We start from the raw sequence: 16547 nt of genomic DNA, 5'->3' as shown, positions 1-16547 counted from the left end.
CGCATCTGGGTCCCACTCGGTACAAATCACGGGGTGCTGTATTGCGGATCTCTCAATCCAGGGTACCAAATACACCCGTTTCAAATTTTATATCCTCCCTCACCTCTGTGCCCCCCTGCTGCTCGGACTGGATTTCCAGTGCAGCCACCGAAGCCTGACACTGAAGTTCGGCGGACCCTTGCCCCCCCTTACGGTGTGCTGCCTTGCGACACTGAAAGTCGCACCCCCCTCGCTATTCGCTAACCTCACTCCCGACTGTAAGCCCGTCGCCACCAGGAGCCGGCGCTACAGTGCCCAAGATATGGCTTTTATCAAGTCAGAGGTCCAGCGTTTACTGGGAGAGGGGGTCATCGAGGCTAGCAACAGCCCTTGGAGAGCGCAAGTGGTGGTAGTCCGGTCCGGGGAGAAGAAACGGATGGTCGTGGATTATAGCCAGACCATAAACCGATTCACGCAGCTTGATGCGTACCCCCTTCCTCGCATCGCGGAAATGGTAAATCGGATCGCCCAATACCGAGTCTTTTCCACGGTCGACCTCAAATCTGCCTACCACCAGCTCCCCATCCGACCAAAAGACCGCTCCTATACTGCCTTCGAAGCAGCCGGCCGGCTCTTCCACTTCCTCAGGGTCCCCTTTGGTGTCACAAATGGGGTCTCCGTCTTTCAAAGGGCGATGGACCAAATGGTGGACCAGTACGGTTTGCGGGCTACATACCCGTACTTGGACAATGTCACCATCTGCGGCCATGATCAGCAGGACCATGACGCTAACCTCAAAAAGTTCCTCCAGACCGCCCGAGCCCTTAACCTGACCTATAACGAGGGCAAATGCGTTTTCCACACCACCCGGCTGGCCATCCTCGGCTATGTCGTGGAAGACGGGGTCCTAGGTCCCGACCCCGACCGCATGCGCCCCCTTAAGGAACTCCCTCTCCCCCGCAGCCTCAAGGCCCTCAAACGGTGCTTGGGGCTTTTCTCCTATTACGCCCAGTGGGTCCCCAAGTATGCGGACAAAGCCCGCCCACTCCTAAAGACCACCACTTTTCCCCTCTCGGCTGAGGCCCAATTGGCCTTCAACTGCATCAAGGCCGACATCATCAAGGCCGCCATGCACGCGGTGGACGAAACCATCCCTTTCCAGGTAGAGAGCGATGCATCAGACATCGCCCTGGCTGCTACCCTCAATCAAGGAGGCAGACCAGTAGCGTTCTTCTCCCGAACCCTCACCGCCTCCGAGATTCGACACTCTGCAGTCGAAAAGGAGGCACAAGCCATTGTGGAGGCTGTGCGGCGCTGGAGACACTACCTCGCCGGTAGGAGGTTTACCCTCGTCACCGACCAACGGTCGGTCGCCTATATGTTCGATAACACGCAACGGGGCAAAATAAAAAACAATAAAATTTTGAGGTGGAGGATCGAACTCTCCACCTACTCGTACGACATCAAGTATCGTCCAGGGGAGCTCAACGAGCCCCCAGATGCCCTGTCCCGCGGCACATGCGCCAACGCACAGGAGGACCGCCTGCAAGCCATCCACAATGACCTCTGCCACCCGGGGGTTACCCGGCTCGTCCATTTCATCAAGTCCCGCAACCTACCTTACTCAACCAAGGAGGTCAAGGCCATGGTCAGGGCCTGCCAGGTCTGTGCGGAGTGCAAACCGCACTTCTATCGGCCAGACAAGGTTCGGCTCGTGAAGGCCTCGGGCCCCTTTGAGCGACTGAGCGTGGACTTCAAGGGGCCCCTCCCGTCCACCAACCGTTATGCCTATTTCCTCACCGTGATCGATGAGTTCTCCCGTTTCCCATTCGCCATTCCCTGCACCGACATGACCTCAGCCACGGTGATTAAGGCACTGCACAGCATCTTCACCCTGTTCGGTTTCCCTGCTTATATCCACAGCGACCGGGGTACATCGTTTATGAGCGATGAACTGCGTCAGTATCTGCTCAGCAAAGGCATCGCCTCGAGCAGAACGACCAGCTATAACCCACGGGGAAACGGGCAGGTGGAGAGGGAGAACGCGACCGTGTGGAAGGCTGTCCTTCTGGCCCTGCGGTCGAGAAATCTCCCAACCACCCGCTGGCAGGAGGTCCTACCCGATGCCCTACACTCCATTAGGTCACTCCTCTGCACGGCCACAAATGAGACCCCTCATGAGCGATTGTTTCGCTTCCCCAGGAAGTCTACCTCCGGGGTCTCGCTTCCACCTTGGCTGACGGCTCCGGGACCTGTTCTTCTCCGGAGGCACGCGAGGAGCCATAAAACGGACCCCCTAGTTGAAAAGGTCCGACTGCTCCACGCCAACCCCAGTTACGCCTACGTGGAGTACTCCGACGGCAGGCAAGATACGGTTTCCCTCCGGGATCTGGCGCCCGCTGGATCCTCCACCACAGACGCCCCTTCCCGCGCCGCTCCCCTGCAGGACCCTTCGCCCCCTACAACACCCCCCCTTCCGGCCCTACCACCCGTTGGTGAGCTCCTACCGTGCGCCCCCCCTTTACACACCCCGCCGGCGCCGGCTCCGCTACCCCCGGCCCTGCCTAGATCCTCTGCCCCGGCTCCACTACCCCCGGCCCTGCCTAGTTCCTCTGCCCCGACCCGGACCGAAGCTCCGACCGCTGTGCTCCCGCATGTGCCCTCAACCGGGACGTCCGTGCCCGCCGCACCACCGCCCGAACTGAGGAGATCGAGGAGGACGATCCGGCCGCCGAGACGGATGGACCTATGATGGCACTTCACCCCCGCCGGACTCCTTTTTAAACAGGGGGTGAATGTGATGAACGGTTACTGCCTTATCATCATGTAAGGTGATGTCCCCTTTAAGACCAGGCTTGGAACCCTGGGGACTCCGCCTCTGGCTCCGCCCATCTGGGAGCCATACATAAAGGCCTGCCTCATGGTCTGTATAGCAGTCAGCTCTCGTCCAAATCTGTAGCATAGTTATTAGCCTAATAAAGCCTTCTTTACAGTTTAATCTCTAAGCATCATTATTGAGGGTACCTCAACAGGTCAGTCGCCAGCGATGTGTGGTGATCTGGAACGTGCTTGTTGGTGGAAGCAGATTGAACAGGGAGCGCTCAAAGGGGGAGGGAGGAGTAAACTCTTGAATAGGGAACAATTGGCAGGAGTATGTGGGAAGGAGCCAGGGAGCAGACGAATTGGGTCGATCCAGAAAAGAAAGGTGCAGGCGGAGGGGCTGAATGGTGCGCTGTTGTCTATTATTTAGTGAAAGGTAACTTGGTGTGGTCCTTCTATTTTCGCAGAGTGTTGTTGCCAATATACAACATTCAACTTTTCTTTGTCAACAGTCACGGTGTAATTGCAGCTCCTGGCCAGAAGGAGTGAGCTATCTCTCCCTCTCTCTCTCTCTCACTCTCTCTCTATTTTGTAACTGTAAACGTTGCCTTCAGTTGACAACGTACCTTGAATATGAAGTCCTTTATTCACGTGAACTGATGATTCGAAATACTGTGTCTGTGAAAGGTTGGAAATTACCTGCGCATGTTCCGGGGCTCGTTGTACAAAAAGTATCCATCCTTGTGGAGACGTCTGGCGACGGTCGAAGAGAGAAAGAAGATAGTTGCTTCATCGCACGGTAAGCGGGAATCTGAAACTGTTTTGCAGCTTCCAGCCTCAAGACCTCGGATATTGTTAGCCATCTCTCCTTGACTGCAGGAACGGGGCAGGATTCTCTCAGACCCTGGATATCTTTCTCTCACACACACACACACACATCCTTTCACACACTCACAGTCTCCCCCTCACACACACATGTCATAATATACACCAGTATATCATGGTGCAGACACACACTGATGGACACACAGTGGGACCAATCAGCATACACGACGCCGCAGCCAATCACCAGTGAGAGCACACGCACTATAAAGACAGGGGACAGGAGAGTTCCCGCTCATTCTAGTAGCAGCCAGCTCGGAGCACAGAGCTCACAGCCTGCAACACAGACATTCACCCTGTGCTGAGTGCATCGACTGGTTAGGACTAGGCAAGGGTCAACAGTTAAAGCTGGTATTGCATTTACCCACAGTTCAAGTATGTTAGTATAGTTAACCTGATAATAAAATAGAGTTGCGCCACTTCCAGTGTTGGTGACCTGTTTGTGATCCTGAACACCCAACACACCAACACACACATCCTCTCACAGTCTCCCCCTCACACACACAGCCTCACACACTGACGTGGACACAGGCACACTCTCACACACATCTCACAGTCTCCCCCTCACACACTCACAGCCTCACACACACATCCTCTCACACACTCACAGTCTCCCCCTCACTCACACACACACTGACACGGGCACAGGCACACTCTCACGCACATCCTCTCACACACTCACAGTCTCCCCCTCACTCACACACACACTGACACGGGCACAGGCACACTCTCACGCACATCCTCTCACACACTCACAGTCTCCCCCTCACACACACACACAGCCTCACACACTGACTCAGACACACACTGTCTCTCGCACACATCCTCTCACACAATGTGGTGAATGTATTATGCCAATAATCCACCATTGTATTTGTATCTGTGCTATGCTGTTGCCCCTCCTATGGGCCACTGTATGGCATTATCCATAGGGGAACATGTTGGGGCCTGTATGGGCTCCGCCCATGGCTCCTCCCCTTGAAGGGCGGTATAAAGAGCAGTCGACCTGTAGGCGGTTCTCAGTATTGGATCAGTCGCAGGCAGGCACTGTTCTAAGTTGATTAAAGCCACAGTTTACTTCTACTCCCGTCTCGAGTGAATTGATGGTCGCATCACACACTCACAGTCTCCCCCTCACTCTCACACACACACACACTGACACGGACACAGGCACACTCTCACACACATCCTCTCACACACTCACGGTCTCCCCCTCACTCACACACACACACACAGACCGTACAGGAGCTGACACAGAGACACACACACACACAGACCGTACAGGAGCTGACACTGAGACACAGACCGTACAGGAGCTAACACTGAGACACACACACACACACACACACACAGACCGTACAGGGTCTGACACTGAGACACACACACACACACACACACACAGACCGTACAGGGGCTGGCACTGAGACACACACACACACACACACAGACCGTACAGGGGCTGACACTGAGACACACACACACACACACACACACACGCACACAGACCGTACAGGAGCTGACACTGAGACACACACACACACAAACCGTACAGGGGCTGACACTGAGACACACACACACACACACGCACACAGACCGTACAGGAGCTGACACTGAGACACACACACACACACACACACACACACACAGACCGTACAGGAGCTGACACTGAAACACACACACACACACACAGACCGTACAGGAGCTGACACTGAGACACACACACACACACACAGACCGTACAGGGGCTGACACTGAGACACACACACACACAGACCGTACAGGAGCTGACACTGAGACACACACACACACACACACACACAGACCGTACAGGGGCTGACACTGAGACACACACACACAGACACACACAGACCGTACAGGAGCTGACACTGAGACACACACACACACACAGACCGTACAGGAGCTGACACAGAGACACACACACAGACCGTACAGGGGCTGACACTGAGACACACACACACACACAAACCGTACAGGAGCTGACACTGAGACACACACACGCACGCACACACACACACAGACCGTACAGGAGCTGACACTGAGACACACACACACACACACACCAACAGACCGTACAGGAGCTGACACTGAGACACACACACACAGACCGTACAGGAGCTGACACTGAGACACACACACACACACACACACACACACACAGACCGTACAGGGGCTCACACTGAGACACACACACACAGACCGTACAGGGGCAGACACTGAGACACACACACACACACAGACCGTACAGGAGCTGACACTGAGACACAAACACACACACACACACAGACCGTACAGGAGCTGACACTGAGACATACACACACAGACCGTACAGGAGCTGACACTGAGACACACACACACACACACACAGACCGTACAGGGGCTGACACTGAGACACACACACACACACAGACCGTACAGGGGCTGACGCTGAGACACACACACATACACACACAGACCGTACAGGAGCTGACACTGAGACACACACACACAGACCGTACAGGAGCTGACACTGAGACACACACACACACACACACACAGACCGTACAGGGGCTGACACTGAGACACACACACACACACACACCGTACAGGAGGTGACACTGAGACACACGCACACACACACAGACCGTACAGGGGCAGACACTGAGACACACACACACACAGACCGTACAGGAGCTGACACTGAGACACACACACACACACACACACACAGACCGTACAGGGGCTGACACTGAGACACACACACAGACACACACAGACCGTACAGGAGCTGACACTGAGACACACACACACACACAGACCGTACAGGAGCTGACACACACACACACACACAAACTGTACAGGAGCTGACACTGAGACACACACACACACGCACACACACACACAGACCGTACAGGAGCTGACACTGAGACACACACACACACACACACCAACAGACCGTACAGGAGCTGACACTGAGACACACACACACAGACCGTACAGGAGCTGACACTGAGACACACACACACACACACACACACAGACCGTACAGGGGCTCACACTGAGACACACACACACAGACCGTACAGGGGCAGACACTGAGACACACACACACACACACAGACCGTACAGGAGCTGACACTGAGACACAAACACACACACACACACAGACCGTACAGGAGCTGACACTGAGACATACACACACACAGACCGTACAGGAGCTGACACTGAGACACACACACACACACACAGACCGTACAGGGGCTGACACTGAGACACACACACACACACAGACCGTACAGGGGCTGACACTGAGACACACACACACACACAGACCGTACAGGAGCTGACACTGAGACACACACACACAGACCGTACAGGAGCTGACACTGAGACACACACACACACACACACACACACAGACCGTACAGGGGCTGACACTGAGACACACACACACACACCGTACAGGAGGTGACACTGAGACACACACAAGCACACACACAGACCGTACAGGAGCTGACACTGAGACACACACCCACACACAGACCGTACAGGAGCTGACACTGAGACACACACACACACACACACAGACCGTACAGGGGCTGACACTGAGACCCACACACACACACACACACACACAGACCGTACAGGGGCTGACACTGAGACACACACACACAGACACACAGACCGTACAGGGGCTGACACTGACACACACACACACACACACACACCGGAGAGGCGCTGACACTGACACACACACACAGACCGTACATGGGCTGACACTGAGACTCACACACACACACAGACCGTACAGGAGCTGACACTGAGACACACACACACACACACAGACCGTACAGGGGCTGACACTGAGACACACACACACACACACACAGACCGTACAGGGGCTGACACTGAGACACACACACACACAGACCGTACAGGGGCTGACACTGAGACACACACACACACACACACACACACCGGAGAGGCGCTGACACTGAGACACACACACGCACACACACACAGACCGTACAGGGGCTGACACTGGGACACACACACACACACACACAGACACACACAGACCGTACAGGGACTGACACTGAGACACACACACACACACACCGTGCAGGCGCTGACACTGAGACACATACACACACACACACACACACACAGACCGTACAGGAGCTGACTCTGAGACACACACACACACAGACCGTACAGGAGCTGACACTGAGACACACACACACAGACCGTACAGGAGCTGACACTGAGACACACACAGACAGACACACACACACAGACCGTACAGGCGCTTACACTGAGACACACACACACACACACACACCGTACAGGGGCTGACACTGAGACACACATACACACACACACACACACCGGAGAGGCACTGACACACACACACAGACCGTACATGGGCTGACACTGAGACACACACACGCACACACACACAGACCGTACAGGGGCTGACACTGGGACACACACACACACACACACACACAGACCGTACAGGGGCTGACACTGAGACACACACACACACACCGTACAGGCGCTGACACTGAGACACACACACACACACACACACAGACCGTACAGGAGCTGACACTGAGACACACGCACACACACACACCGGAGAGGCGCTGACACTGACACACACACACAGACCGTACATGGGCTGACACTGAGACACACACACGCACACACACACAGACCGTACAGGGGCTGACACTGGGACACACACACACACACACACAGACACACACAGACCGTACAGGGGCTGACACTGAGACACACACACACACACCGTACAGGCGCTGACACTGAGACACATACACACACACAGACCGTACAGGAGCTGACACTGAGACACACACACACACAGACCGTACAGGAGCTGACACTGAGACACACACACACACACACACAGACCGTACAGGAGCTGACACTGAGACACACACAGACAGACACACACACACAGACCGTACAGGCGCTGACACTGAGACACACACACACACACACACACACCGTACAGGGGCTGACACTGAGACACACACACACACACACACCGTACAGGAGCTGACACTGAGACACACACACACAGACCGTACAGGGGCTGACACTGGGACACACACACACACACACACACCGTACAGGGGCTGACACTGAGACACACATACACACACACACACCGTACAGGAGCTGACACTGAGACACACACACACACACACAGACCATACAGGAGCTGACACTGAGACACACACACCGTACAGGGGCTGACACTGAGACACACACACACACACAGACCGTACAGGAGCTGACACTGAGACACACACACGCACACACACAGACCGTACAGGAGCTTACACTGAGACACACACATACACACAGACCGTACAGGGGCTGGCACTGAGACACACACACACACAGACCGTACAGGAGCTGACACTGAGACACACACACACACACAGACCTTACAGGGGCTGACACTGAGACACACACACACAGACACACACACAGACCGTACAGGGGCTGACACTGAAACACACACACACACACACACACACACAGACCGTACAGGGGCTGACACTGAGACACACACACAGACCGTACAGGGGCTGACACTGAGACACACACACACACACACACCGTACAGGCGCTGACACTGACACACACACACAGACCGTACATGGGCTGACACTGAGACACACACACGCACACACACACAGACCGTACAGGGGCTGACACTGGGACACACACACAGACACACACAGACCGTACAGGGGCTGACACTGAGACACACACACACACACACACACCGTACAGGCGCTGACACTGAGACACACACACACACAGACCGTACAGGAGCTGACACTGAGACACACACACACAGACCGTACAGGGGCTGACACTGGGACACACACACACACACACACACAGACCGTACAGGAGCTGACACTGAGACACACACACCGTACAGGGGCTGACACTGAGACACACACACACAGACCGTACAGGAGCTGACACTGAGACACACACACGCACACACACAGACCGTACAGGAGCTGACACTGAGACACACACACGCACACAGACCGTACAGGAGCTGACACTGAGACACACACACACACACACAGACCGTACAGGGGCTGACACTGAGACACACACACACACACAGACCGTACAGGGGCTGACACTGAGACACACACACACACACACACAGACCGTACAGGGGCTGACACTGAGACACACACACACACACACACACACCGGAGAGGCGCTGACACTGACACACACACACAGACCGTACATGGGCTGACACTGAGACACACACACGCACACACACACAGACCGTACAGGGGCTGACACTGGGACACACACACACACACACAGACACACACAGACCGTACAGGGGCTGACACTGAGACGCACACACACACACACACACAGACACACACAGACCGTACATGGGCTGACACTGAGACACACACACGCACACACACACAGACCGTACAGGGGCTGACACTGGGACACACACACACACACACACACACACACACACACCGTACAGGCGCTGACACTGAGACACATACACACACACACACACACACAGACCGTACAGGAGCTGACACTGAGACACACACACACACACACAGAGACCGTACAGGAGCTGACACTGAGACACACACACCGTACGGGCTGACACTGAGACACACACACACACACAGACCGTACAGGAGCTGACACTGAGACACACACACACACACACACACAGACCGTACAGGAGCTGACACTGAGACACACACACACACAGACCGTACAGGGGCTGACACTGAGACACACACACACACACACACAGACCGTACAGGGGCTGACACTGAGACACACACACACACACACACACCGGAGAGGCGCTGACACTGACACACACACACAGACCGTACAGGGGCTGACACTGGGACACACACACACACACACACAGACACACACAGACCGTACAGGGACTGACACTGAGACACACACACACACACACCGTGCAGGCGCTGACACTGAGACACATACACACACACACACACACACACAGACCGTACAGGAGCTGACTCTGAGACACACACACACACAGACCGTACAGGAGCTGACACTGAGACACACACACACACACACACAGACCGTACAGGAGCTGACACTGAGACACACACAGACAGACACACACACACAGACCGTACAGGCGCTTACACTGAGACACACACACACACACACACCGTACAGGGGCTGACACTGAGACACACATACACACACACACACACACCGGAGAGGCACTGACACACACACACAGACCGTACATGGGCTGACACTGAGACACACACACGCACACACACACAGACCGTACAGGGGCTGACACTGGGACACACACACACACACACACACACAGACCGTACAGGGGCTGACACTGAGACACACACACACACACCGTACAGGCGCTGACACTGAGACACACACACACACACACACACAGACCGTACAGGAGCTGACACTGAGACACACGCACACACACACACCGGAGAGGCGCTGACACTGACACACACACACAGACCGTACATGGGCTGACACTGAGACACACACACGCACACACACACAGACCGTACAGGGGCTGACACTGGGACACACACACACACACACACAGACACACACAGACCGTACAGGGGCTGACACTGAGACACACACACACACACCGTACAGGCGCTGACACTGAGACACATACACACACACAGACCGTACAGGAGCTGACACTGAGACACACACACACACAGACCGTACAGGAGCTGACACTGAGACACACACACACACACACACAGACCGTACAGGAGCTGACACTGAGACACACACAGACAGACACACACACACAGACCGTACAGGCGCTGACACTGAGACACACACACACACACACACACACCGTACAGGGGCTGACACTGAGACACACACACACACACACACACCGTACAGGAGCTGACACTGAGACACACACACACACACACACAGACCGTACAGGGGCTGACACTGGGACACACACACACACACACACCGTACAGGGGCTGACACTGAGACACACATACACACACACACACCGTACAGGAGCTGACACTGAGACACACACACACACACACACAGACCATACAGGAGCTGACACTGAGACACACACACCGTACAGGGGCTGACACTGAGACACACACACACACACAGACCGTACAGGAGCTGACACTGAGACACACACACGCACACACACAGACCGTACAGGAGCTTACACTGAGACACACACATACACACAGACCGTACAGGGGCTGGCACTGAGACACACACACACACAGACCGTACAGGAGCTGACACTGAGACACACACACACACACAGACCGTACAGGGGCTGACACTGAGACACACACACACACACACAGACCGTACAGGGGCTGACACTGAGACACACACACAGACCGTACAGGGGCTGACACTGAGACACACACACACACACACACCGTACAGGCGCTGACACTGACACACACACACAGACCGTACATGGGCTGACACTGAGACACACACACGCACACACACACAGACCGTACAGGGGCTGACACTGGGACACACACACAGACACACACAGACCGTACAGGGGCTGACACTGAGACACACACACACACACACACACCGTACAGGCGCTGACACTGAGACACACACACACACAGACCGTACAGGAGCTGACACTGAGACACACACACACAGACCGTACAGGGGCTGACACTGGGACACACACACACACACACACAGAGACCGTACAGGAGCTGACACTGAGACACACACACCGTACAGGGGCTGACACTGAGACACACACACACAGACCGTACAGGAGCTGACACTGAGACACACACACGCACACACACAGACCGTACACGAGCTGACACTGAGACACACACACGCACACAGACCGTACAGGAGCTGACACTGAGACACACACACACACACACAGACCGTACAGGGGCTGACACTGAGACACACACACACACACACACACACAGACCGTACAGGGGCTGACACTGAGACACACACACACACACACACAGACCGTACAGGGGCTGACACTGAGACACACACACACACACACACACACCGGAGAGGCGCTGACACTGACACACACACACAGACCGTACATGGGCTGACACTGAGACACACACACGCACACACAGACCGTACAGGGGCTGACACTGGGACACACACACACACACACACTGACACACACAGACCGTACAGGGGCTGACACTGAGACGCACACACACACACACACACACACAGACACACACAGACCGTACATGGGCTGACACTGAGACACACACACGCACACACACACAGACCGTACAGGGGCTGACACTGGGACACACACACACACACCGTACAGGCGCTGACACTGAGACACATAGACACACACACACACACAGACCGTACAGGAGCTGACACTGAGACACACACACACACACACAGAGACCGTACAGGAGCTGACACTGAGACACACACACCGTACAGGGGCTGACACTGAGACACACACACACACACAGACCGTACAGGAGCTGACACTGAGACACACACACACACACACACACAGACCGTACAGGAGCTGACACTGAGACACACACACACACAGACCGTACAGGGGCTGACACTGAGACACACACACACACACACACAGACCGTACAGGGGCTGACACTGAGACACACACACACACACACACACACACCGGAGAGGCGCTGACACTGACACACACACACAGACCGTACATGGGCTGACACTGAGACTCACACACACACACAGACCGTACAGGAGCTGACACTGAGACACACACACACACACACACAGACCGTACAGGGGCTGACACTGAGACACACACACACACACACACACACAGACCGTACAGGGGCTGACACTGAGACACACACACACACACACAGACCGTACAGGGGCTGACACTGAGACACACATACAAACACACACACACACCGGAGAGGCACTGACACACACACACAGACCGTACATGGGCTGACACTGAGACACACACACGCACACACACACAGACCGTACAGGGGCTGACACTGGGACACACACACACACACACACACAGACACACACAGACCGTACAGGGGCTGACACTGAGACACACACACACACACCGTACAGGCGCTGACACTGAGACACACACACACACACACACACAGACCGTACAGGAGCTGACACTGAGACACACACACACACACACACACAGACCGTACAGGGGCTGACACTGAGACACACACACACACACCGTACAGGCGCTGACACTGAGACACATACACACACACACACACACACACACAGACCGTACAGGAGCTGACACTGAGACACACACACACACAGACCGTACAGGGGCTGACACTGAGACACACACACACACACACACAGACCGTACAGGGGCTGACACTGAGACACACACACACACACAGACCGTACAGGGGCTGACACTGAGACACACACACACACACACACACACCGGAGAGGCGCTGACACTGACACACACACACAGACCGTACATGGGCTGGCTCTGAGACACACATACACACACACACACACACCGGAGAGGCACTGACACACACACACAGACCGTACATGGGCTGACACTGAGACACACACACGCACACACACACAGACCGTACAGGGGCTGACACTGGGACACACACACACACACAGACACACACAGACCGTACAGGGGCTGACACTGAGACACACACACACACACCGTACAGGCGCTGAAACTGAGACACACACACACACACACACACACAGACCGTACAGGAGCTGACACTGAGACACACACACACACACACACACAGACCGTACAGGGGCTGACACTGAGACACACACACACACACCGTACAGGCGCTGACACTGAGACACATACACACACACACACAGACCGTACAGGAGCTGACACTGAGACACACACACACACACACACACACAGACCGTACAGGGGCTGACACTGAGACACACACACACACACAGACCGTACAGGGGCTGACACTGAGACACACACACGCACACACACACAGACCGTACAGGGGCTGACACTGGGACACACACACACACACACACACAGACACACACAGACCGTACAGGGGCTGACACTGAGACACACACACACACACCGTACAGGCGCTGACACTGAGACACATACACACACACACACACACACACACACAGACCGTACAGGAGCTGACACTGAGACACACACACACACACACACACACCGTACAGGAGCTGACACTGAGACACACACACCGTACAGGGGCTGACACTGAGACACACACACACACACACACACACACAGACCGTACAGGAGCTGACACTGAGACACACACACACACACAGACCGTACAGGAGCTGACACTGAGACACACACACACACACACACAGACCGTACAGGAGCTGACACTGAGACACACACACACACACAGACCGTACAGGAGCTGACACTGAGACACACACACACACAGACCGTACAGGGGCTGACACTGAGACACACACACACACACACACACACAGAGCGTACAGGGGCTGACACTGAGACACACACACACACACCGTACAGGGGCTGACACTGACACACACACACACACCGGAGAGGCGCTGACACTGACACACACACACAGACCGTACATGGGCTGACACTGAGACTCACACACACACACAGACCGTACAGGAGCTGACACTGAGACACACACACACACACACAGACCGTACAGGGGCTGACACTGAGACACACACACACACACACACACACAGACCGTACAGGGGCTGACACTGAGACACACACACACACACACAGACCGTATAGGGGCTGACACTGAGACACACATACACACACACACACACACCGGAGAGGCATTGACACACACACACAGACCGTACATGGGCTGACACTGAGACACACACACGCACACACACACAGACCGTACAGGGGCTGACACTGGGACACACACACACACACACACAGACACACACAGACCGTACAGGGGCTGACACTGAGACACACACACACACACCGTACAGGCGCTGACACTGAGACACACACACACACACACACAGACCGTACAGGAGCTGACACTGAGACACACACACACACACACACACAGACCGTACAGGAGCTGACACTGAGACACACACACACACAGACCGTACAGGAGCTGACACTGAGACACACACACACACACAGAGACCGTACAGGAGCTGACACTGAGACACACACACCGTACAGGGGCTGACACTGAGACACACACACACACACACACACACAGACCGGAGAGGCGCTGACACTGAGACACACACAAGCACACACACAGACCGTACAGGAGCTGACACTGAGACACACACAGACCGTATAGGAGCTGACACTGAGACACACACACACACAGACCGTACAGGGGCTGACACTGGGACACACACACACACACACACACACACACACACAGACCGTACAGGGGCTGACACTGAGACACACACACACAGACCGTACAGGGGCTGACACTGAGACACACACACACACACACACACACACACACAGACCGTACAGGAGCTGACACTGAGACACACACACACACACACACACAGACCGTACAGGGGCTGACACTGGGACACACACACACACACAGACACATACAGACCGTACAGGGGCTGACACTGAGACACACACACACACACACACAGACCGTACAGGCGCTGACACTGACACACACACACAGACCGTACATGGGCTGACACTGAGACACACACACACACAGAGACCGTACTG

At 55.2% G+C, this 16547-nt stretch overlaps 1 protein-coding gene across 2 annotated transcripts in view; it reads left to right on the top strand.

Annotated features, from left to right (window-relative positions):
• The window catches only part of LOC140410118 (SWI/SNF-related matrix-associated actin-dependent regulator of chromatin subfamily B member 1-like), an 81426-nt gene that overhangs the window by 16428 nt on the left and 48451 nt on the right, over positions 1 to 16547 (top strand). For both annotated transcript variants that reach the window (XM_072498061.1, XM_072498060.1), the window contains exon 2: positions 3487 to 3598. In XM_072498061.1, the coding sequence (XP_072354162.1) occupies positions 3487 to 3598 (112 nt within the window). The remainder of the gene's footprint in view (positions 1 to 3486; positions 3599 to 16547) is intronic.

Source organism: Scyliorhinus torazame, chromosome 4 (genome assembly GCF_047496885.1).
Source record: "Scyliorhinus torazame isolate Kashiwa2021f chromosome 4, sScyTor2.1, whole genome shotgun sequence".
Classification (NCBI taxonomy): domain Eukaryota; kingdom Metazoa; phylum Chordata; class Chondrichthyes; order Carcharhiniformes; family Scyliorhinidae; genus Scyliorhinus; species Scyliorhinus torazame.
Note: the sequence above shows the minus strand (reverse complement) of the source record. Positions and strands in the feature narration are given on the sequence as shown.